The sequence below is a fragment of the Myxocyprinus asiaticus genome, chromosome 17 (assembly GCF_019703515.2).
Source record: "Myxocyprinus asiaticus isolate MX2 ecotype Aquarium Trade chromosome 17, UBuf_Myxa_2, whole genome shotgun sequence".
Classification (NCBI taxonomy): Eukaryota; Metazoa; Chordata; class Actinopteri; order Cypriniformes; family Catostomidae; genus Myxocyprinus; species Myxocyprinus asiaticus.
In genome coordinates this window covers 46,907,156-46,932,500 of record NC_059360.1, presented here as the reverse complement: position 1 = coordinate 46,932,500, position 25,345 = coordinate 46,907,156, and the positions used below count along the sequence as shown (strand labels likewise).

At 37.1% G+C, this 25,345-nt stretch overlaps 1 protein-coding gene across 1 annotated transcript in view; it reads left to right on the top strand.

Annotated features, from left to right (window-relative positions):
* LOC127455239 (thioredoxin-related transmembrane protein 1-like) overlaps positions 1-23,960 on the top strand; it is a 24,662-nt gene extending 702 nt beyond the window's left edge. Inside the window, exons 2-8 of the mRNA XM_051722953.1 lie at positions 1-100; positions 10,285-10,330; positions 10,552-10,680; positions 12,093-12,138; positions 13,718-13,819; positions 14,248-14,311; positions 22,198-23,960. The exon at positions 1-100 is cut by the window's left edge and continues 16 nt beyond it. Of these exons, the coding sequence (XP_051578913.1) occupies positions 1-100; positions 10,285-10,330; positions 10,552-10,680; positions 12,093-12,138; positions 13,718-13,819; positions 14,248-14,311; positions 22,198-22,439 (729 nt within the window). The 3' untranslated portion in view covers positions 22,440-23,960. The remainder of the gene's footprint in view (positions 101-10,284; positions 10,331-10,551; positions 10,681-12,092; positions 12,139-13,717; positions 13,820-14,247; positions 14,312-22,197) is intronic.
* The last annotated feature ends 1,385 nt before the right edge of the window (positions 23,961-25,345 follow it).

Here is a 25,345-nt window from a genome sequence, read left to right as displayed (position 1 = left end):
CCGGCGTGTCAACATTTACAGGCAGACTGGGAGAATCTAGGCAGACAAAGTGAAAGTCTGGGCATATCAGTGGGCAGGGTCGATGTAACGCAACAACCAGGTTTGACCATTATTATATGCTATATATAATATTCTTATAATTTAAGACAAGCGTTATTATTACTGTTAATCAGGGTTCTTTGAACAAACCCCTAAAAGTTTAAGTCTTAAACTTTGGTGCAGATGCTATCCTGCATTGTTTGTGTTACAGACACCAATTATACCTCAAATCATGTGGCTTTTTAAGGAAATGTATTTGATTACTTTTCAAAGTGATTAGACATACAGTTTTACCTGGTGGACATAAATAAAAAATCTTGCATGCAAGAAAGGACCCAAGCCATATCTAGAGACTTGGGGGTGGGCTCTTTTCACTTGGGCTAGAAAGAAACCACAAAGCAGTTACTGCAAAAACCACTCAGAACACCATAGCAACCAAATAGCAACACTCTGTCAATCATCCAAAACATGAAACAAGCATGTTGACAAGTTTTGCATGCGCAAGCACAGTTGAAATTTTCTTTCGAATATTCAAACAAATCTAGTTTTAACTGGAAAATCAATGATAAAATGGTTAATATATATATATATATATATATATATAAACATGTGGGAGTTACTATGTTTGGATAATACAGTGAATTAAATAGTTTACAAATGAAATCTCATTTGAAAGTATATCCAAATATAAGGTCATTTATTCATAACAAATAAATAAGTCTGACATCATTAAAAAACAACTTCACATTATGCAACACGAGTTGAAAACAAAAGACTAAATTGCAGGGCTGGGTAAAAATATAGATCTTCCGATTAATCGCATTCATTTGGATGATGACGATATTGATTCTTAAAGGAATAGTTGAGGTCAGTGGGGTCCAACACTTTCTAGCTCCAAAAAAGGACATAAAGGCAGCATAAAGGTAATACATACGACTCCAGTGGTTAATCCATGTCTTCTGAAGTTATGTGATCGGTTTGGTGAGAAACAGACCAAAATGTTACTTATTTTTCACTGTAAATCTTGACTTTTGTTTAGGGATGCTCTGATCGATTGGCCACCGTGACTCAATCGGTGATCAGTAATTTGGCTGATCGCATACACCGATCGCTAATGTCGCAGAAGACGTGCGGCTCCTTTAAGACTTCAGCAGCACTGTCATGGCATCACGGAGTGGTGGGAATACTGGCATAGTGTTGTAGATCATCAAACTTGATTCAGCAATTTAGAACAATGCAGTGGGAGAGGTGTGGCGAATATGAAAACTTTGTGTACTGTACTGTTAATGTAGCATTTCACAGGTGACAAGGCAAAGGGAAAACAACGCGAGCTGAAACAGTCCTTATTATCGTTCGTGGCGGCAGCATCTCAGTCTCCGCCGGTCATAGCCATCTCAGTAATAACACGAGTTTTAAGATGTGTATTTCAAACATCTTATTAAATATCTCCCAATTAAACAGCATTAACAATAGTAGCACCTGTAGAGTCCAGGGACATGTGCTCTTTCTCTGCTTTCCTTTCATCTCTTGCCTTCATGAAAGAGCACGTGTTCCCCTCATTAAAGTTCAAGCAGCATCAAGTGAAAAATGAACCATTAATACAATCATCCAACTAAATGAAAAGGCAGGGAATGAATTTATAAATATAATAATTCTTTATACTATTATAAGATACCACAATATAATGTATTAAATATAATGCAAAAATAAAATAGAAAATATAGCTGCAAGAAGCCATTACAGGGCCAAACAACAGCATGGCAAACACTGCACAACACTAAACATTTCACAGAGGAAGCACAGATCACGTCACCCATGGACAGACTTGAACCCACGACTTACTATTTCAGAGTTCAATGTGCTATCCACTACACTACACAGTTGCCATTCAACAAAGGGACATACCAAACTTAGTGGAATTACAGCTGTGTACTGTTACCATGATCAACTTTATATTCATTTAACTTTTCAACAAAGGGGAAAATAAAAATTTGCTTGGGGAAAAGCCCAGCAACCATTCAGTAAACAGAATTCAAAATCTCCTAAATGGCAAGCATTACACCATAGTAAGCACAAAACACTGCATGAATATGACATACAAAGCAACCACACGCTACTTCACAAGTCAATTACTCCAAGTTTTTCCAGTTGCCCCAAGCTGGTCTCGAAACGTCAGCCTTTCGATCTCCAAAGCACACGTTGCTACAGGTACTAAAGAAACATACCAAGCTTAGAGTCGGCAAGTTTCGAAAAAAAAAACAACAAAAAAATAAGTAATCAAAATGGTGGATCAAACACAACAGAAAGAAAGAACAGACTGGTCATTATGTATTTAAATGATTAGCATGCAAGCTAATTAGCATGTTAAACTAATGTTGCCTACGGAGAGCATTTTGATCAAATAGCCTTACAAATGTGTTGGTTAGCATGCTAACTGATTAGCATGCTAAGCTAATGTTGCCCTACGGATAACATTGTGATCAAATATCCTTATTAGACAGAAAACCGAATAGCATGCTAAGCTATCATGGCATGTAGCATGATAACCATGCTAAACAGACCATGTTCTTTGAACTACATGTGATGCTGTCTCCAAACTTCTCAATCCTTTCAAAAGATATCACTCCCATATATATCAGAAGAACAACACTAAGACAAAGAAAAACAAGAAGTAAACCTTCAAACAGAAATTATCTGTGATAAGCCCTGAAACTATTCAGCAAACAATACAAAGATCTCCAGTTCAGTATAACATCAACTCTAACACTGGTCCACCTGGGAATCAAATCCACAAACTTTTGAACTATAAATCAGTGCTTTAACATACGGAGCTATTCAGTTGATATGTCTGTTGAGTGGCAAAGAGACTTCCTGAGGTTAGAGTCAGCACACAAGTGTGGGTTATCTTTTGAACTATAGGTGACGCTGTCTCAAACTGCTCAAGTATCATCAGGACATGATGTCGATGATGCATACCAATTTTCTTTGAAATCTGACAATGTATTTAAAAGATATATCATTTTGTAATAAGTGTCAATATGGTGGAGAGGCAGTGTATGCCGATATGGGAAAAACTGGTATCGTTGAAATCCGCATGACCTAAGGAATCCACAGACACCAACCCCATGATTTTAGAAAATACGGTTCAAATACGGGCAAAAAAGCAATTTTTCACAATTCTTGACCCATACGTGGTGCTGTTGTGACACTCTGCATGTGCCCTCAGACCATGTTCCTCATGAGGCATACCAAGTTTCGTTTTGATAGAATACAGCGTTGCCGAGATACAGCCTCAAATAATTTTTCACAGCCACCTCATTAAATGTGTTTGCATAACTCAGGGCTCCAAACTGCGACTAAAATGGTCGCAAATGCAACCAAAAATAATTTATTGCCACTATAATTTAAAATCTAGTCTCCACTGGCGACAGTCAGGTTGTGTGCATTCATATGCGGTTTCGTCAGATATGATCTTGTGAGTTATTGAATACATCTATAGAGTGAGCACCAGTGTGTCTCGCGTCGCTTTTCACCCGTTCTGTTGTGGTGATGAGCTCGCTGCACCGCACACAACAACAACAACAAACCCAGCGCGAGAGAGTCGTGACCAAATGACTCTTTTGAACGGGATCTTTTTCATGAATCACCCGAAAAGAACTGAGGGTTTGAATTCAGGAGCTCAGGTTAGCAGTTTGAATCAGATTCACTTTCTCAGCGAATCAGCCGTCAGTGAGCTCACAACTGGGAGTGCAGACTTTTCAAAATAAGAGTCCCATGTGTATTTCGGGCTTCTTTATAATTAAAAGTCCCTTATTGTGTACCACTTTTTGATTGGGATTGGAGTAGCACAATAAACTGCATCTGGGATTTCATTCAGTTTGCACTCTTGTAGTCTCTGTGTCTGGGCCATCTGGAAACAGTAAAAGACTAAGGAAATAGGCCTTATTCATGCTAGCACCATCTTTGATTTTTAATAGGAATGACAATGAGGCTGTGAGGGATAGAGGTACAATCTCTTCAATGGCACGAACGGTGTAAAGCTGTATAAAGCTCCTAGATCACATCTGAATTTCCACAATTCATGTTGTCTGGAGTTCTTTGTATACAAACTGTTCTTGGACAGATATTTTATCAATGTTTTCTCGGCGGAATGATCCAAAGACACTTTAAACTGCAGTAAAGACCATGGAAGGGATCGTAAGTCTATCCCTCACAGCCCTATTGTCATTCCCATTAAAAATCAAAGATGGCGCTACAGTGAATAAGGTCTATATTGTAATATATATATATATATATATATATATATATATATATATATATATATGAGATCAAGCTTTTGACACTTAGGACAGTTGAGGGACTTGTTAACAACTATTACACAAGGTGCAAACATTCATTGATGCTCAAGAATAACAACAAACTACTATATGCATACTATACTTTATGTAATTATCTGTAATGTATATTGTGAAGAGCAGTATTAAATAAAAAAAATATTTTATCTCTTATATTTGTATAAATTATGAAAGGGGTGTGAACATTTATGAGACAAATGGGAATGCAAACTTAACTTCTCAACTATATATACTGTTATTAAACCTCTGATTAATGGGTTATCAGCTGTCTTCCTTTTCTTCGGCTTTCTCTCTTGTTTCTGAACAGCAATTTAAATCGAGCAATTATATGATTTGGCGACTAAAAACAGCCATTTGGCTCCTTAATGTTTCAATTTAGGAGCCAATGGCTCCTAAATCATTTTTTTTTTAGTCTGGAGCCCTGATAACTTTTCAACAAAGTAAAATATCAAAATTCTTTATTATTAATTCTGTGCGGCTCGGTCTGGAAATTATTTTGAGCCATTTTGTGTGCAAATCAAGCAAAGTTTGAAGAAGGAGAAGTGAAAAAACAATGAATGACATAATCCAAGATGGCGGCTATTGCAGTGAGCGGAGTTTTAGTGTAAGGGGTCTGTTGGAATCATCAAGAGGAGAGTAATCACAAAAAAATAATTGTGTCTCTAGGACAAAAGGTTAAAAAAATATGCACAAATGAAAAGTTAATTTTTGACATGGTGGTGGGTGGCGCTATAGAGTATGTTCTAGAGACCCCAAATTTGGTATGGAGGCTATTCATGACCACCCCTATCAGTGTGCCAAATTTAATCATTTCCCTATGTATGGTTCTATGGGTTGCCATAGACTCCCATTGGGGAGGAATAAATATAGCTGCAAGCAGCAATTACAGGGCCAAGCACAGCAACCACTGCACAACCCAAAGAGCATATATGATATACAGAACAAGCAAACACCACAGGACCTAGGACTTTCTTGTCCACAGTTCAGAGAACAAGCCACTGGAACAATCCACTGCACCACAGAGACACAACTTTATCAGTCACCAAAGGGCCATACCAATCTTAGAGCAACACAGCCAAGCATTGCACTCATCATAATCAACTAATAACTTTTCAACAGATACAATTTTAAATTTGCTTCGATAAGCACCAACATGGAAACCACTGCACAACCCAAAGAACAAATGAACAAACATGCGCATGCACACACACACACAACAGATTTGAACCTATGTCTTTCTGTTCCATAAGTCAATGCTCTATCCACTGCACCACAGAGAATGGCAACTTTGTATTCATGTGGAAAACACCAGCAACCCAGTAAGCGCAATATAAAATCAGAACTACAGACATTTCTACTGCATGACTTGCAGAGGCAGGGATCGTACCCACAACCTTTGGAGCTATAATCAAGTGTTTAATAGACTGAGCCATTTGGTTGCCATGGCTCTACAATAGTGAAGAGTCATCCAGAGTTTAGAGTCAGCAAACAAGTGTAGGTTATCTTTTGAACTAAAGGTGGCACTGTCTCCAAACTGCTCAATTATCTTCAGGACATAATGTCAATGATGCATACCAGATTTCTTTTAAATCTGACAAAGGGGAGGGAAGAGAAAGAGAGAGTGGGAGGGCCTCTTTCGCCCTCTGATACACCGACATATGGTGGCACTGGACCCACTCCACCGTTCCTTTCGTTAGATGACGGATAAGCTGCTCCAGCACCACGAGATCGATGACTCCCTCGGCGTCGCGGTCCTCAGCCAGCAGCCACTCCTGGCAGGCGTCCCGGAACTGTTGAGTGAAGGTGAACTGGCGGCCGCACCCATCCATCTTCATCGACTTGAAGAGTTGTCGGTATTGCTCATGGCTGCGACCGACCCGCTGCAGGATGGTCTTCCTCAGATCATCATACTCCAGGAGACTTGCCGCCGGTAGTTGTTGCGCCGCGAGTTGAGATACCCCAGACAACAGTGGGATGAGTCTGGCTGCCCACTGAGCACATGGCCAGCCCCAGATCTAGGCTGTCCTCTCGAAGAGATCCAGGAAGGCCTTGGGATCATCTTCTGCCCCCATCTTCATGAGGGCAACCGGGGGTATTGGGGCTGCTGGGACCAGGGTCGCGGCCGAGGATTTCTCCTAGTGTAGTAGGCTCCGGATCACGTGCCGGTCCTCTGCTTGAGCTTGGAGCACCGCCTGGAATCGGCGATCCTGGTCCTGGCGTAGCTCAAACAGGGCCTGATGTTGTGCATGGTGCATACTGGCGAGGGACTTGATGACTTCCACCAACTGCGAGGACTCCATGCCTGCATATTTCTTCCAATTCTCCCAAGTTTCTGCACCAGTGTAACATTGAAGGAAGGGAGGGAAAGGAGGACACAGGAAACTTGGGCTTCAACTCAAAGGTATAACTTTAATAAACAACTCAAAGGGGCTTTTCAGCAGAACACTCTTTAGCTTAAACTCAAGAGGTAGCTCTCTCTCCCTCGTCTCTGGCATGGGCCCTTTTTATCGCTCTCCCCAGTGCTTACTGCAATCAGAAACAGGTGTTAGACATTATAGCCCTCAGGTGTGTGAGCACCCTTAGTGCTTTCTCTCTGGACGAACGCCCCCGCTGCCACATCACTGTAATGTGCGTAGTTTTAATGTATGGGGCTCATTGGAATCATGAGGAGGAGTGTAATCAGATGTAAGAATTGTATTTCTAGGACAAATGGTTCATAAGATATGCACTAAAGAAAAGTGAATTGTTGACATGGTGGTGGCACTATAGAGTATGTCCTAGAGACCCCAAATTTGGTATGGGGGATATTCATGACCACCTCTATCTGTGTGCCAATTTTCATCATTTTCCTATGTACAGTTCATAAGGGTGCCATTGACTCCCAGCCAGAATAATAATAATAATAATAATACTAATGGATACAATAGGGGCCATAGCACCTTTGGTGCTTGGCCCCTAATAAAATAAGGAATAATAATAATTATATGAAATAATGACAATGAATCAATAACCAAAAATGTCACATTGTTTAATTGCACCTATGGGTTGTCAGTTTGTCTTCAGTTTGATACTAATCTTCATTATTTAATATATCCAATAGAGATTTTGTTATCCTATACTAGCAAAAACTAGGCAAAGTTGATATTACTGGGAAAAGGAAAATTAAATTAATAGTGACAGTGTACAGAAAGCTTAAATATAGCCAGTTATGACAGAAATCCTGATAAAAGGTGAAATGATTGGGATCGGTATCGGCCGATCAGGTGACAAGACGATTGGTGATCGGTTTCGGCTATAAAAATCCTGATCGGAGCATCCCTACTTTTGGTGGTGTTGTTTATTATATTTATTAAATTAATAGCACCTGAACTGCATAGTTTGTGCCCTGTTGTTATTTTTGAAAATTAATATTTTAAGTTATAACGTTCCTTGTATAATTTAGCATTTGCTGAGAGACAATTTCTTTCATATGCAAGCAAAATGGACATTAGAACCGAAATATACAATGCACACTGTCGCTAATGTTGGAATTTAATCTAATGGAGAGCTTGTGAATCAGAATAGAATCGAGAAATCTGTATCAAAACCCAGTCCTACTAAATAGTACAACGTATACTATAAAATGGAGAGAATAAGCCACATTTGTTCACAGCTGATGAAAATAATTTTGTGTGAGTGGTACATTCTATCAATTGTGTGAAATTTTCCTTTGCATATAGTAGGGATGGGACAATATATCGAATTTCAGTATATTGCGAACCAAACAAATGATGAACCATATCATGGCATAACTCGATATTTTGAAATTTGCAACATTGTTTTCTGTCCATGTGATCATAAATGAAATGACCCGTCAAACATCATAATCTCTCTATCGCTTGATTTTACCCCTACTGCACTTTTTTCTACATTGTTTACAGGGTTCACACAAGGTCCCTAAAGTGCTTGAAATTAGCTTTTAGAAATGTAAGTACTGGAATACCTGAAAATCACCTTGTTTTGAAGAAAAGTGCTTGAGATTAAAGCGGATCGTTTCCTCCGTGTAATGTGTGTCCATCAAAGATGAGGCGACTCCACTTTCATTGAATAATTTGTCTTAATATCCTTTCTGTTCTTTACAGTCAGATAAAAAAGTAAAAAGAAATATTCATTTTATTCTCACACAGCATGGATGCGCTAAAGAAACCCAGAGATTCTCGTTGATGTTCAGTGAACCGGAACACTGTGAGCCGCTCATTGAACTCTTAAAGTGACAGTAACCTTTTTAGCGTTTATTTAAACAAATGAATGTAAACTCAAATGTTATTACTTGTAAATTGTACACATTTGTGGCAAGCAGGGCGTGGCCAGGGGAAGACGGTGCAGAGCGAGGCCGGGATGGACACCTGGGGCGAATTATCTCTCGCAGCTGTTGGTGATTACGGTGTTAGTCGGAGCCGCAGTGGTTGGGAGAGACACAGAGAGAGAGAGTGACACATGCAGCCAAGTGACGTGTGCATTCCACGTTGGGCTGAAAAGCCAACAGTGAGAGAGACACACGGAGATGTGTGTGTGTGGGTCGAGGATTGTGTGCTGAAAAGCAATTTTATTTTGTGTCACACTGAAATTAGATTTTAATAAATGTCTTACGTTTGGATGTTTACCCGGCTCCCACTTCCTCCTTCATAAGAAAGGCCGAGGTCTGCCACAACATTATTTCAAATATCGTTATCTCATGTCAATATTATATATACAGTTTCATTATATAATTGTAATTAATATAATGTAGAATTTTATTTTTATTTTTACAAAGTTATATTTTGTTTATAACAATGACAACAAACAAATTATTCAACTATAAATATACACTTTCACATACTTTTTTTAATCTTTTCTTACAGAGAAAGGTATATGGGCAACTCTTATTTAAACTGTGAGCATTTATATTGTGTATTAAAGAACTTTATTTTTATGAGAAAATATAATGAGTATTTTGCTCAAACATTTTTTTCAGAAAATAAACAATTTTCTGTAATATTTTGTCATTTAAGTGTTATTATATCGAATCGAGATTGTACTGAATCGTGAACCTCATATCGTATATTGAACTGAATCGTGAGATAACCATGTCGTCCCAACCCTAGCATATATTCTGATGAACATCAGTGCATCATGGATGTCTGGCATTATAGAAATGTGTTATGCACGTCCCTGTTAACTGAACTCTTTCTGTAGATAGCACGCTTTGCATACTTCCTTCAACATTTGCCATGTGGCTCAAATTAAGTCCATTACAGAGAGACTTCAAAAAGAGCTAGATTTTTACTTTTCCTGAAGGAAATGTGAGAGGTTCTTGCCTGTAAATAAGTTGGCAAAATTGCGAGTCTGAAATCTGTTCTGATGCGTTTAAGATTGACCCTTAAAAATGTCCACTTGTTAGTAGCCACATTTTTTGTACCATCATTAAGTGACATCACAAGGAGATGAAAGTCTTTATCACTAACACTATTACACAGTATCCCGAGCTGGTTAGACAATCCCCTTTGAACAGTAATTGCATTTTAAAGGCAGGCAAAGATTGCCGCTGCATTTAACCCAGTAATGATGCCCGTGTAAATCAAGTCTCTGTAATGAAGGTCTTGTGATTCCACAAATAGCTGCTTCCACCTGCAGTGGGTTTTGAAGTTTCTCTTCTATACGAACTGAATACAAGAGTGTGTTCTCTGGAAATCTCAGCTGCCGGGAGAAAACGCCTCTTACTGTCAGGATTTTTTCTTATTACTGTTCAGTTATAGAGAATATACCGCCTCCCCATGCCGAAGGGTTTTTATTCGACGGGTATAGGATGTGCTCGCTCTTTTACCTGGATTTCTGTGTTATCATATTCTTTCTCTCTTCTTTTGTTCCGCAGGTTTGAGTGGGAGGTTTCTGGTTACAATACTGCCCACTATTTTTCAGTAAGTCCACAAATGACTGCATTTATATGCGTCTCTAAATTCTCTCAGGTGTTAGAAAGAAACCATTGTTTTAAGCCCATAAAATGTTGTCTAGTTTTACTTAAAATTGCATAGGAATGATTATTAGAATAAATGTTATATTTATGAATTATACATGTATTGCATTTTTTTAAATAATGCCAAAGATTATATCTGTTGTCAACTATCTATCTGTACTGCAGTGCTAAAGACGGAAATTTCCGGAAATATGTATCAGCACGGACTATTGAAGACATTCAAGCATATGTTGTGGAGAGGAAGTGGGCGGCAGTTGAACCTGTACCAGGATGGAAATCACCGTCCTCTCTGCTGTAAATAATACAATTACTGTTTAAAAATGTGCTGATGTTTTTACTTAAACTAGGGTTGTCACTGTTATGAAATTCGGCTGATGATTAATTGTCATACAGACAAATGCAATGAATGATTTTGTGGTCTGTTTTAGGGCTTGTCACAACGATTTATAGTCTTACAAATTGCTTAATACACATACACCTTAAGACTTCATTTATTCATATTTAAAGGGATAGTTCAACCAAAAAAGAAAATTCTCTCATCATTTACTCACCCTCATGCCGTCCCAGATGTATATGACTTTCTTTATTCTGCTGAACACAATTGAAGATTTTTAGAGGAATATCTCAGCTCTGTAGGTCCATACAATGCAAGTGAATGGGGTGCAAAACTTTGAAGCTCAATAAAGCACATAAAGGCAGCATAAAAGTAATCCACAAGACTCCAGTGGTTAAATCCATGCCTTCAGAAGTGATGTGATAGGTGTGGGTGAGAAACAGATCACTATTATATATTTTTTTTACTGTTAATCTCCACTTTCACTTCCACATTCTTCCTCTTTTGTTTTAAATGATTTGCATTCTACGTGCATATTGCCACCTACTGGGCAGGGAGGAGAATTTATTATAAAACAGAAATTAAATATTGATCGGTTTCTCTCCCACACCTATAATATTGCTTCTGAAAATATAGATTTAACCACTGGAGTCGAATGGATTACTTTTATGCTGCCTTTATGTGCTTTTTTGAGCTTTAAAGTTTTGGACCCCATTCACTTGCAGTGTATTTTTTTTTTTTTTTTCTAAAAAAAGAAAGTCATGCACATCTGAGACGGCATGAGGGTGAGTAAATGATGAGAGAATTTTCATTTTTGGGTGAACTAACCCTTTAACTTGAAATCATATATTACAATAGGGATATATGATTTTCTTTAAGGCTTTAAAAACTTGGAAAATACTGCACAGGGATAAAATGACATACAAAATGATATTTTAATATTAAAATATCTCCTAACTTTACATGTATGCTGTTGTTTTTGGAACTCAGCCAACCTGATTATATTATATTTAATTATATTATTTAATGCAATAGAAATATATGTATGTCCTAAATTCTTCACTTTCACACGTTATTTCACGTATGAAACACATAGACCTGTTGCAGTAAATAAAAGTACATGGTTTGAGGTCAGTGGCTCAGATGTCTCATATTTAAACAAAATATGATAATTTTATTAGTAACTAATAATACGTTTATTTGTATAGCACCTTTTAGCAATACGGCACAAAGTGTTTCACAAAATATAAAATACAAACATTCAATATACAGGATCACATAGTGGTAAATGCAAGTCTAAAAAATGTGTTTTTAGACGAGACTTAAAAGCAGATATATTCATTTAATTTAAAACTATTTTGTTCACTAACAGGATGTCAGGAATGGCTACTCTGTTTCGGCTGTCTGTGTGGATCAGAGTAAGAAATTATTGTTTCTATAGTTCACCCAGAAATGTAAATCCTGTAATCATTTACTCAACTTCATGTTATGACATTGCTCTGTGCAACACAAGAGTAATGCTTTGACAACCAATGCTCACTGTTGTTTACTTTCAGTGTATTGACCTGTTTCATGTGACGTAACTGTATGACCGCGCCGCCATGTTTGTGACCAAAACTCCAGATACCTTCAGTGTGCTGCGGGATACGGCAAAACCCGGTGAACATTTTGTTTCTATTTATAAATCTTGAAAAGGTGATACTGTTCTGTGAAAAGTGTCATTTTTCTTTCAATAAAGTTTGATCTTTTAAGTGACACATGGCTTCATTTCGCCAAAGTCAAGCAGCGATGAGAGAGAGCATGGCCTTTGTCAGCTATCTATACACATGTCTGCTATATTTATAACACAATTAAACTGGAAATGCACATAAGATGATGTTATGTTGTTCATGATTTAAAAGCAGCTCTTACATTCATAAAGATGGGATCATCACAGGTGTTTTGTAATATTTTTTTTGGGTGGGGGGGGGGGATTTTTTCTCCCAATTTGGAATGCCCAATTCCCAACACACTCTAAGTCCTTGTGGTTGCATAGTGATTCACCTCAGTCTGGGTGGCAGAGGACAAATCCCAGTTGCCTCTGCATCTGAGACAGTCAACCCGTGCATCTTATCACATGGCTTGCTGAGCATGTTGCCACAGAGACATAGTGCATGTGGAGGCTCCATCCACCACAGCAACCACGCTCAACTCACCACACGCCCCACCGAGAACGAACCACATTATAGCGACCACAAGGAGGTTACCCCATGTGACTCTACCCTCCCTAGCAACCGGGCCAATTTGGTTGCTTAGGAGACCTGGCCGGAGTCACTCAGCACGCCCTGGATTCGAACTAGCGAACTAGCAAACTCCAGGGGTGGTAGCCAGCGTATTTTACCACTGAGCTACCCAGGCCCTGTTTTGTAATATTTTGATCAAAGAGCAGAAATCAACACAAACATTTGTAACTTCTGAATGGGAGATATTTACGGCGTGTGTACTCGCCGGTCACACGTCAGACTCGCCGGCGTACGGAGATTAATCGTGGATAAAATATATTTAAATGTCCACTAAAGTCAAATTTGGAAATATTTGTGCTGACCTCAGACCTGTATACACCTTTCCTGGGACTTTGCATGGATCAAAAGCATTATTTGATGGTTTTTTTATATATCGTTTTAAGGATGTTTTTCCATTCACCTCCATTGTTTTCTCCCGCTGATGGTCACAAATATGGCGGCTACAGGGGAAAAGTGATGTCACTGAAACAGGTCAATAGAAGAGAGCAGTGTAAAAACATTCTGTAAAATCTCTCCTTTTGTGTTCCATATAAGAAATAATGTCACACTGGTTTGTTATTTATATGACTACAAATCTATACTTTCTCCGAACAGAACTTAGACCAAAAGCTTATATATTATATATCCAATTTTGCTTATTTGAAATGTATATGTACTCCAAAATTGAGCTTTTTTTTTTATCTCAATATTAACTCTTTTTGTCCATTTAACACAGCAAATCCACACTTACCTGACTAATACACTGGGCATTCCCTCATGGGGCTCTTACGTGATATTTGCCATCATTACACTCTTTATGGGACTAGTGCTCGGCCTGGTAAGTTTAAAAAACACAGCTTAGATAAATGTATTATTCATTTTTACTGTACAAAGTGATATGCATGAAAGTATCTCATGCATAAATTATTCCATGGATGATACATTGACTGTACAGATCTAAAAAGAGTATTTCCTCACATTTAGTAAAGCGTCAAAGTGCACTTGACTTCATCTACTGTGAGCGCTCTATGAAGCAGATCACACATTTAGATACTTCATAACTTGCACCAGAAGGAATTATATAATCAATTTTGAAATGAAGATGGCTCTACATTATACAACTGTGAGTTGTGTAATGCTGGTGGATTCTGCGGCTCTTTTGAGGATTCAGTGGGCGGTTCTCACATCACAAATCAAACTTTTAAAAGTGAACTTCCTGCTTGAGTTGAATTAATGATTCAGTTTCATTTCAACTTTCTCCATTAGATGCTGGTGTTGATTGCTGACTGCATTTGGCCATCCAGACCAAAGCGCAAAGAAAACATAACAGGTAAATGCAGAAACACTATAAGAAAAGTCATTTATACAATATTTACACTAAACTATACATGTTTTATTATAAAATGAGTTCTTACCAGAATATTCCGGGTTCAAAACAAGCTAAGCTCAATCAACAGCATTTGTGGCATAATGTTTATTACCTAAAAATTAATTTCAACTCGTCTCTCCTTTTCTTTAAAAGAAGCAAAAATCGATGTTCCAGTGAGACATTTACAATGGAAGTAAACGGGCCATTTTTTTGGATGGTTTAAAGTCAGAAATTCGAAGCTTATAATGTTATAGAGCATAAAACTTGTGTATTATTTGAACTGTTTAAATCGTAATTTGTTGACTTTACATCATCATGGCTACAAAGTTGTAAAATTGGCTATAACTTTACACAGAAAAGGCTAGTAAGCGATTTTATCACACTAAAATCATGTTTACACACATATTGTTTACGTCTTGTGTCTATACTTTTGAAACTGAGTATTTTAATGTTTACGGATTGGCCCCATTAACTAACCCCTCACTGTAACCCAGATTTTTTTTTTTAAGAAAAGGAGGGATGAGTCGAAATTCATTTTTGTGATAATCAGTGTTATGCCACAAATGCTGTCGATTGAGCTCGACTTGTATTGAACTGGGAATATTCCTTTAATGTCATTTAAAAACCAGGAAAGTTCTAGAAAATAAAGAGGTACTGCTTCAAGATTTGCCCTCTTTAAAAATAAAGCATTTAAAATGTTCCTGAGTTTTGTTATGTTTAAATGGCATACTTAGTTCAATACTACATACTGATTTTGAAAGAAAGTAGTATGCAGCATGTATACTGGGCACAGTATGCACAGGGTTCCCACGCGTCATGGAAAACCTGGAATTTTGCAATGCAGTTTTCCAGTCATGGAAAAGTCATGGAAAATATTTAAGTATAATAAAACTTTTTGACTGTTTGGCTAACATGGTTTTTGTTACATGTACAAAAACATAGTAACGATCGGGAGTCGGGATAGGTGTCAAATACACAAATACTAGTTTTTTTCATTGCCGGCGGCTACAGATTGTGAAACAACTTCAATGTTGACTGTTATAAGCGAAGCCCTGTCACGTACATTCTCTGCTCATCTGCTGATTTGCTCCGACAAAATAGTGTAAGTATTTATACAGTGAAAAGTATGATTTTTTTCGTTCTAACACTGCTGTTGTTTTAACTACAAAAACACTTGAGCTGTAAACCTTAGACAACGTTTTTTTTAAATGAGTTCACAATCGGTGCACAATAACGAGTGGTGGTGGCGTAGTGGACTAAAGCACTGCTGGTTCGATCCCCACAACCATCACCATTGTGTCCTTGAGCAAGGCACTTAACTCCAGGTTGCTCCAGGGGGATTGTCCCTGTAATGAGGGCACTCTGCCAAATGTAAATGTAATCTGATGTGGTAGCATGGTGATGTGGCCTTTACACCTCAAGATGTGAATTAATTTTCAATAATATATGAACAATACGAGTACACCACATGTAGGGCCCTATGATTTCTGCTAGTTAAATGACTGAATCCAGTCATAAATATAGCTGCAAACAGCAATTACGGTGCCAAACACCAACATTACAGCCACTGCACAAGACCAAGCACAACCCAAAGATCTCACAGAGCAAACACATATCACATCACTCCAGGACAGATCTGAACCCAGAACTTTCTGCTCCACATTTCAGCGTGCTATCCACTGCACCACACAGTCACAAGATTGCCAGTCAACAGAGGGACATACCAAACTTAGAGGAATCACAGTCGAACACAGCTGTTACCATGATCAACTTTATATTCATGTAACTTTTCAACAAAGGATAAAATAAATCTTTGCTTGGGGAAAAGCCCAGCAAACTTTCAGTAAACAGAATTCAAAATATCCGTTATGGGAAGCATTACACCATAATAAGCACAACACATTGCATGAATATATCATTCAAAGCATCCTCATGCTACTTCACAAATCACCAAAAAATTTAGAGAAACAGAAAAGTTTCACAGGTGCTAAAGAGACATGCCAAGCCGAGAGTCAGCAGGTTTTGAATAAAAAATGTATTTAAAATGGTGGTGTGCTGACATGGCTGATATCAAACAAAACAGAAAGAAAGAACAAACTGGTCATGATGTATTTTGCAGTTACTCAATGTTTTTCCATTTGCCCCAAGCTGGTCTCTGGACCACATTGCCACAGGTGCAAGAAACATACCAAGCTTAGGGTCATAAGTTTTGAATGAAAAAAAAAAGGATTCAAAATGGTGGAGAGCCGATATGGCTGATATCAAACGCAGAAAGAACAGACCTGTCATAATGTATTTTGCAAATACTAAAATAAATTTGTAACTTGCCTCAAGCTGGTCTCGAACCGCCAATCTCTTGATCTCCAGAGCACAAAAACATGGTTTACTGGCTGCTGTGCCACAGTTTTACAGTTGCTGAAGAGACATACCAAGCTGAGAGTCAGCAAGTTTTGAATAATAAAAAAAAAAAAGTATTCAAAATAGTGGAAAGCCAAAATGGCTGATATCAACACAGCAGAAAGAAAAAACAGACTGGTCATGATGTATTTAACTGATTAGCAAGCTATCTGATTAGCATGTTAAACTAATGTTGCATACGGATAGCATTTTGATCAAATAGCCGTATAAGACAGAAAACCCAACAGTTAGCATGCTAACCGATTAGCATGCTAAGCTATCAAAGCATGTAGCATGATAACCATGCTAAACAGACCATGTTCTTTTGAACTATATGTGACGCTGTCTGCAAACTTCTCAATTCTTTCAAAAGATATCACTCTCATATATCAGAAGAACAACACCTAGACAAAGAACAAGAAGTATACCTTCAAACAGAAATGATCTGTGATAAGCCCTGCAACTATTCAGTAAAGAACACAAAGATCTCCAGTACAGTATAACATCAACTCACACTGGTCCACCTGGGAATCAAACGCACAACCTTTCAAACTATAAATCAATGCTTTAACACACTGAACCACTCAAGTATGGTTTATTGATGAACTATAGATGGCGCTGTCTCCAAACTGCTCAAGTATCATCAAGACATGATGTCGATGATGCATACCAATTTTCTTTGAAATCCGACAATGTATTTAAAAGATATATTATTTTGTAATAAGTGTCAATATGGTGGAGAAGCAGTATGCCGATATGAGAAAAAAATCCGCATGACCTAAGTAATTCACAGACACCAACCCCATGATTTTAGGACATACAGTTCAAAAGTTACGTGCAAAAAAAGCAATTTTTCACAATTCTTGACCCATAGGTGGTGCTGTGGCGAAACTCTACATGTGCCCCAAGACCATGGTCCTCATGAGGCAAACCAAGTTTTGTTTCGATAGAATACAGCTTTGCCGAGATACAGCCTCAAATCCTTTTTCACAGCCACCTCGTTAAATATGTGTTTGCATAACTTTTCAACAAAATCAGATATCAAAATTCTGTGTTATTCATTCTGTGCGGCTCGGTCTGGAAATTATTTTGAGCCATTTTGTGTGCAAATCAGGCAAAGTTTGAAGGAGCAAAAGTTAAAAATGATGAATGACATAATCCATGATGGTGGCCATAGTAATGGGTGGAGTTTTAATATAAGGGGTCCATTGGAATCATCAGGAGGAGAGTAATCAGACACAACAAGAATTGTGTCTCTAGGACAAACGGTTCAAAAACTGCAAAGTAAATTATTGACATAGTAGTGGTGCTATAGAGTGTGTCCTAGAGACCCCAAATTGGTATGGGGGCTATTCATGACCACTCCTATCAGTATGCCAAATTTCAGCATTTTCCTATGTACGATTCTATGGGCTGCCATAGACTCCCATTGCGGAGGAATAATAATAATACTAACGAAAACAATAGGTGCCACAGCACCTTTGGTGCTTGGCCCCTAATAATACTAACGGATACAATAGGGGCTATGCACCTTCAGTGCTTGGTCCTTAATAATACTAATAGTAATAATAATAATAACGGATACAATAGGGGCTAAAGCACAAAACAATTTTTTTACCAAAGTGAATTGAAATTGAATGCATTGTTTAATAGTTTGCTAAGCAGATGCAGAACTAATACAGCTTGGTGCTAGATGAGTTCAGTCAACAATTCAGATATTAATATTAAATTATGTAGCACTGAAAGAATTGCAGCGTTGCACGATTTCAACATTTGTCAACTAACAAACTAAACTGGTTGGAAATCAGCATTTGTAAACATCATTATAATCATTGACTTATGAAAGTTTCTATTTTGCATCTTTTTATTTAGTGGAGTGATAGTAACTAAATTACTTTCAGTATCAACGACATTGAGATTTAAAACTCACTTCCAAGAATGCCGGGTAAATCTTGGTTGTTTTATAACTGATAAATTTGTACTTGATTAACAGTTACTTCAAGAAGTCGACCGATAGTGGATTTTGCCAATACCGTTAACCAAGGTGGGGGAAAAGGGCGATAACTGATTAATTGGCCAATATTTATTTATTTTTTTATCGATTTATAGAATGAAACATTTCTTAATCTGTCCCTACTATGACAGGCACAGACATTGAGGCTACAAGAGTCCAACATTTATAAAATCCCAAAATCAGTTTAGTGTGCAACCAAATTCCTAATAATAACCAAATTTGGTGCATAACGCTGAACTTTTAACTGTAAACAAGCCTGAAATACACCAGGGACTTCATTACAATGCTCTGTATGTTAGTAATTACCAAATGAAAATCTGGCACCAACAGTCATCCATGCGATTATCTAATCAGCCAATCATGTGGCAGCAGTGCATAAAATCATGCAGATACGGGTCAGGAGCTTCAGTTAATGTTCATATCAACCATCAGAATGGGGAAAAATGTGATCTCAGTGATTTGGACCGCGGCATGATTGTTGGTGCCAGATGGGCAAGTTTGAGTATTTCTGTAACTGCTGATCTCCTGGTGTTTTCACACACAACAATCTCTAGAATGTTCTCCAAATGGTGCCAGAAACAAAAAACATTCAGTAAGTGGCAGTTCTGTGGATGGAAACACCTTGTTGATGAGAGAGCTCAACAGAGAATGGCCAGACTGGTTTGAACTGACAAAGTCTACGGTAACTCAGATAACTGCTGTGTACAATTGTGGTGAGAAGAATAGCATCTCAGAATGCTATTCTGAGATGCGGGTTGGCACGGTTTTGACAGCACGAGGGAGACCTACACAATATTAGGCAGGTGGTTTTAATGTTGTGTCTGATCAGTATATACATATCAGCAGTAATATCACCCTGCAGCTCAAGACTGGTTTCCCACTGAAGCTAAGCAGGGCTGAGCCTGGTCAATACCTGGATGGGAGACCTCCTGGGGGAAACTAAGGTTGCTGCTGGAAGAGGTATTAGGGAGGCCAGCAGGGGGTGTCCACCCTGTGGTCTGTGTGGGTCCTAATGCCCCAGTATAGTGATGGGGACACTATACTGTAAAAAGGCACCATCCTTCAGATGAGACGTTAAACTGAGGTCCTGACTCTCTGTGGTCATTAAAAATCCTAGAGCACTTCTTGTAAAGAGTAGGGGTGTAACCCTGGTGTCCTAGCTAAATTGGCCCTTCTCAATCATGGCCTCCTAGTAATCCCCATCCACCAATTGGCTTTATAACTCTGCTCTCTCCTCTCCACCAATAGCTGGTGTGTGTACTGGTGCATTATGGCTGCTGTTGCATCATCCAGGTGGATGCTGCACACTGGTAGTGGTTGAGGAGAGTCCTGTTCACTGTGTAAAGTGCTTTGAGTGTAGTGTCAGAAAAGTGCTATATAAATGTAACGTTCATATATATATATATATAGGGCTGAAACGATTAGTAGTTAAAAAATTGTAGACAAAAATTTTTCATAGTCGTTTGATGTAATTTAATGTAACATGAGATCACATCAAACTCTAATGATGACGCGCAAGAGCAGCACTGCAGCTCGCACCTGACTGAGGAGAGGAAGAAGACACAACTCACAGTCCAGATGCACTCTAAACTTTCCAAACAGTTTCAGGTGATGTAGATCACAAAGTATGAGGGAAATATATGTCCCGATCTAAGGGGGAGAGATTGAAACTTCACCTGTCTGATGCACACTCTATCGCGGGGATGCTCATCCCTTGAGTGTGCGCTTAATGCAGCTAGATTATAACGTGATGGCTTGCGACTTATTGAATCATAATATATGTGTCACTGTGCATTTCTTATCATTAAGAAAATTGGCAAAACACAGCTTTATTAATAAGAGAGAGTTTGTTTTTTAAAGATGGATTGAAGTGAACAGAAAGGTGACGTATACACTGAAACAAAATACGTTTTTGTTTTGTTTTTGTTTTGGCTTGTTTTCCAATATAAATGTCTAAAACTCCTTTAAAATCAACATACATTTTCTTTAGCAGCTATACTGCAGAAGAAAAAATTGTTATCTGAGAATGTTGAATATAATATTAAAAATACAAATATTTTAAAATATCAATTTTATTTAAAAAAAAAAAGATGCATTCACCTGAGAAGCAGCATATAAGATATTTAGACTTGCTTTTAGAGAATAGATCTTGAATATAAGTATATTTTGTCTTTACTGCACTCGTAGAAGTATAACCAAGTGAAAAATACACATATACAAAATACATTCTCTTAAAGCAAGTCTAAATATCTTATATGTTGCTTCTCAAGTAAATGTATCTTGTTTTAAGGATATTTAGACAATTGTAAATGGAAATAGGATTTTTTGCAGTGAATTTCTTTACTGAATTAAACTTCAGTAATATTAAAAGTATTTTCCCCCTTTAATTCAGTGAATGTCATTTAGAGGTATTTTTAAAAGATGATTTTGTCCTCTTTATTGTTAGTAAGCACGTTTAATACAACCTTTTATGTCAGGGCACAAGACGAATAATCGGAAAATAATCGTTATTTGCAGCCCTAATATACAGTATATATATATATATATATATATATATATTTCACAAGATGAGGTTTATTGATGAGGGGAAAAATCTATCTGCAACTATCGGCATAGATTTTTGCAGATAACCATTAGTTCCAAAAAGCAACTATCGACACGATTAATCGGTAAAACCGATATATCGGTCTACCTCTAGTTACTATAGTTCCATCTGGTAATGAAATTGTAGATGCAATATTCGAAATTAGAGGTAGACCGATATATCAGTTTTACTAATTAATTGGTGCCGATAGTTGCTTTTTGGAACTAATGGTTATCTGCAAAAATATATGCCGATAGTTGCAGATATATTTTTTTTTATCATTCCTCCCTGTTCCTCCTCTGGAGAATTCTAGAGTTAAAACAACTCGGTACTACAGTATTATAGCAGCCTCTAGAAGTGAAATCATTGACAATATTCATTAATATTTTTAAATTCACTTCAATGCATATTTTGGTATTTTGGTTAGATATATCAAGCATTCTAAGTTGAAGCGAGGGCATGCAAAGAAAAATACGACTATATGGACACGTGCCCTGTCAGCACATCGTGTCTCCAACGTCATATCTTGTATATAATAATAAAAAAAACGCATCTGGTGAAATATAATTATACCTACAAAAATCTTGCCTACCTATGAATTTAATTAATTAACTTTTCCATCACTTTCATTATCAGTTTCGACAAAATCCACATTCAGCCAACGTCTATTCGATATGGAACATTTCACCAGCTCTACCCCAAGATAAAACTTTTATATAAGCTACTAAGAAGCTTAAAACTGTTGACAAGACTTAAATATTTTCTAAGAATCATTATGCGATGGCCAAGTGCAATCTTACTCGCCCTGTAAACTTCTACAAATGAAACACTTTAATCTTTGTGTCTCTGTAGTTTTGACTGTAAAAGAGGACGTCTCAGAGGAAGAGGTGGAAGACTTATCCACAGAGGACAAACGCACATCTGACCTGGACAACGAGAGTGAGAGAGTGTCGGAAGAGGAGTCGACAGAAGAGGATGCTCCAATCACAAACACCGCCGCCAGTTGCAGTGACCCGCGGCCACCAGAGGGGGTAGCAGAGAGCTCAGTGAGAAAACGCAAACCGCAGGGGCCGAACACTTCAGAGGGCACTTAATGCATGATTGCTTTTAGTGCTGTTGCCACCAAAAAGAAGAAAATGCCATATCTGTAGGATATGCAAAAGCAACGCCAGCTAGCAACAGATTTCTGTAACGTACTGTACGTGCAGAACACAGTTTGCTCATTTGATGCTTCTAGCTGCGGTTAAATTGATTTATGAAAACGAGTTGCTTACATTTATTGCTAAAGGTCTGATGCCAAACATTTACAGACCTACTCTTAATGTTTTATGGTTTTATATTTAGTTTAAACACCAAAAGTTATACGTATGAGCATAAACACGATTTGAATGCTGATGTCATGTTGAAAACATGTTTACAATGTATTTGGGTGACTTCCATCTGTAAAGAACATGTCAGGGTCACATTTCACAGCAAAAAATAAAAACAAAAATAAGATTTTGCATTAAAACAGTGAAGCAAATTGTTCAGCATTGTGTCATTATTTTAATGAAAATTAAGCACATTTACCTGGTAAAACATGTAAATTTTTTATCATATTTAATTGTATTTATTTTATAATTGTGAAGTATTTGTACACGTATGGTCTTTAAATAATGCTAATTTTAATTAATGTATTTCAGTATTTTTATATATATACATATATATGTATATAAAAAGCCAACATTTTTAATATACAAAATGTACTGTATTATAGTAATGAGAATCATGATTAAAAATAATAATTATGAAAAACTCAAACATTTTATTAACTGGACACATTACAGTAAAGAGCAAGAATTTTGGGTGAAAATGTGCTTAATTATCATGAAAATAATTTCTTTTAAAACTTTTTGGCTAGAAATAAGACCCGGACAAGTTTTTGACAAGTTTCGTCTGTTGTTTTACCCAAATTCCTTCATTGTTTTATATTTGTCATAATGAATGCTTCCATGTTTATCCATGTTTTACCTCTGTGCCACTAATAAAGTCCTGCATTTGCAATCCTGACTGTTTTCAGAAGAAAAAGTTCTAAGCGCAGTATGAAGAATTTCTTGCACTATTGCAGCCTTCAAAACTTAATGCATATAGTGTGAAAAGCACAAACTGTCTATAATTATCATTACATAAATACAACATATTACCTGAAGGATGCTTTGCATACAAGGTCTCAGGTCTAAGTATTTCTCAGTTGCATAAAGACATTCTTTTGTACAGTGTAGATTTGTAATTCCCCGTCATTGCAAATGGAATTTATTCATTTGCACTTCAGAACTTTTACAATGTGTTTGGTATTGAAATTGATGCAGTCTTTAAATTAATTGATGGTCTGTTGCCTTTAATTTTTATACTATTGACAGACTGTTTAAATTTGTGTAGCATATAAATGTTTACCTGGTGAATTAAGTCAGTTTTGTAAGTAGTAACACACAAAGAAACATGCCAGCACGTTAGTTAGATGTTCCTGTGTTTGTCATTTATCATATGCTGTAAAAAACATCTATCGCCAATTTCATTGTGTTGTGCAAGGTGTTTATAGCTGCTGGAGTTCATTAAACAGTTTTACTTCAAACAAAGTGTTTTGTATTTTCTATGTAAATTGAAAGTTGGACAGAGGAAAGCAGTTTTCCACGTCAGTGTTTTGTATGTCTGTATACTACGGAGACCCTTAGAGGACAGGGAAGGGAATTTATTTTCTGAAATAATTTGATATTAATCATGGTTGTGTATTTGTAGTTTTTGTATTTGTTGTAAAACCATAGTAACCACAAAATGTACCACGGTTTTACTACAGTAACCAGATTTTAAATGACATTTGTAGGAAAAACCATAGTAAAACTGCAGGAAAACCAAAACTAGTAATAAAAATCAAACAAACATGGTTACTATAGTTTTGTTTGTGATTCAATTTGTGGTACATGTACCATACATATTTTTTAAACATTTTACTACCAAAAATCTTGCCGTTTTACTACATGGTTAATTTTCGGAAGGACATTCTTTTATTTTATTTATTTTACAGAAACTATTATAAAAAAACAATAACAAAAAACATGGATTACTGTAGTAAAACTGTAGTAACTTTGGATTTTTATTACTGTAGTTTTGGTTTTCCTGTTTTAACTACAAATGTTATGATTAAAATATTGATACTGTAGTAAAACCATGGTAAATTTTGTGGTTTCTACAGTTTAACAACAAATACTACATTTGAATTACAGTTACTACTGTTGTAGTAAAACCATAGTAACTTTTCATAAGGGGTTGATAGAGCTATTGCATGGCAATCCAAAACAATGTCTGTAGCACAAATATTGCAGGAATGGTTTTAGGTGTTTGTTCAAATCCCCAACCCTAAGATTGGGCAATAGTTATGGTAATAATTGCCGTGGCAAACAACAATAATAATAATATTGAAAATATATTAGTAAATGAGTCCTTTGCTCTTATGTGAAGCTGCAGCTGTGAACTGAACTCACAGTCACTGCACTGCAACAGTTATATAAAGCTGCAGTGGAGGAAGAGAGAAGAGAGATCTAAACTACATCAGCAATATGAACAACCTACACAGAGAGAGAGAGAGAGAAGTTTGTGCTGGAGGAGAAAATACTGCAGTGGTTAAAACTCACATACTGTATATTATAAGACTGAATCTCACCAAACCTGTCAAGAACATGCCCAGGTCATATTTCACCCTAAAATCAAAAGATAAAATAAATATTGTTGTGTTGTGCTATGGTATGTTATGTCATGGTATGGTATGGTATGTTATGTCATGGTATGTCATGGTATGTCATGTTACGTCATGGTACATTATGTAATGTTATGGTATGGTATGGTATTTTATGGTATGGTATGTCATGTCATTTCATGGTATGGTATGTCATGTTACGTTACGTTATGTTATGTCATGTTACGTTATGGTATGGTATTCATGGTATGTCATGGTATGGTATGTTAT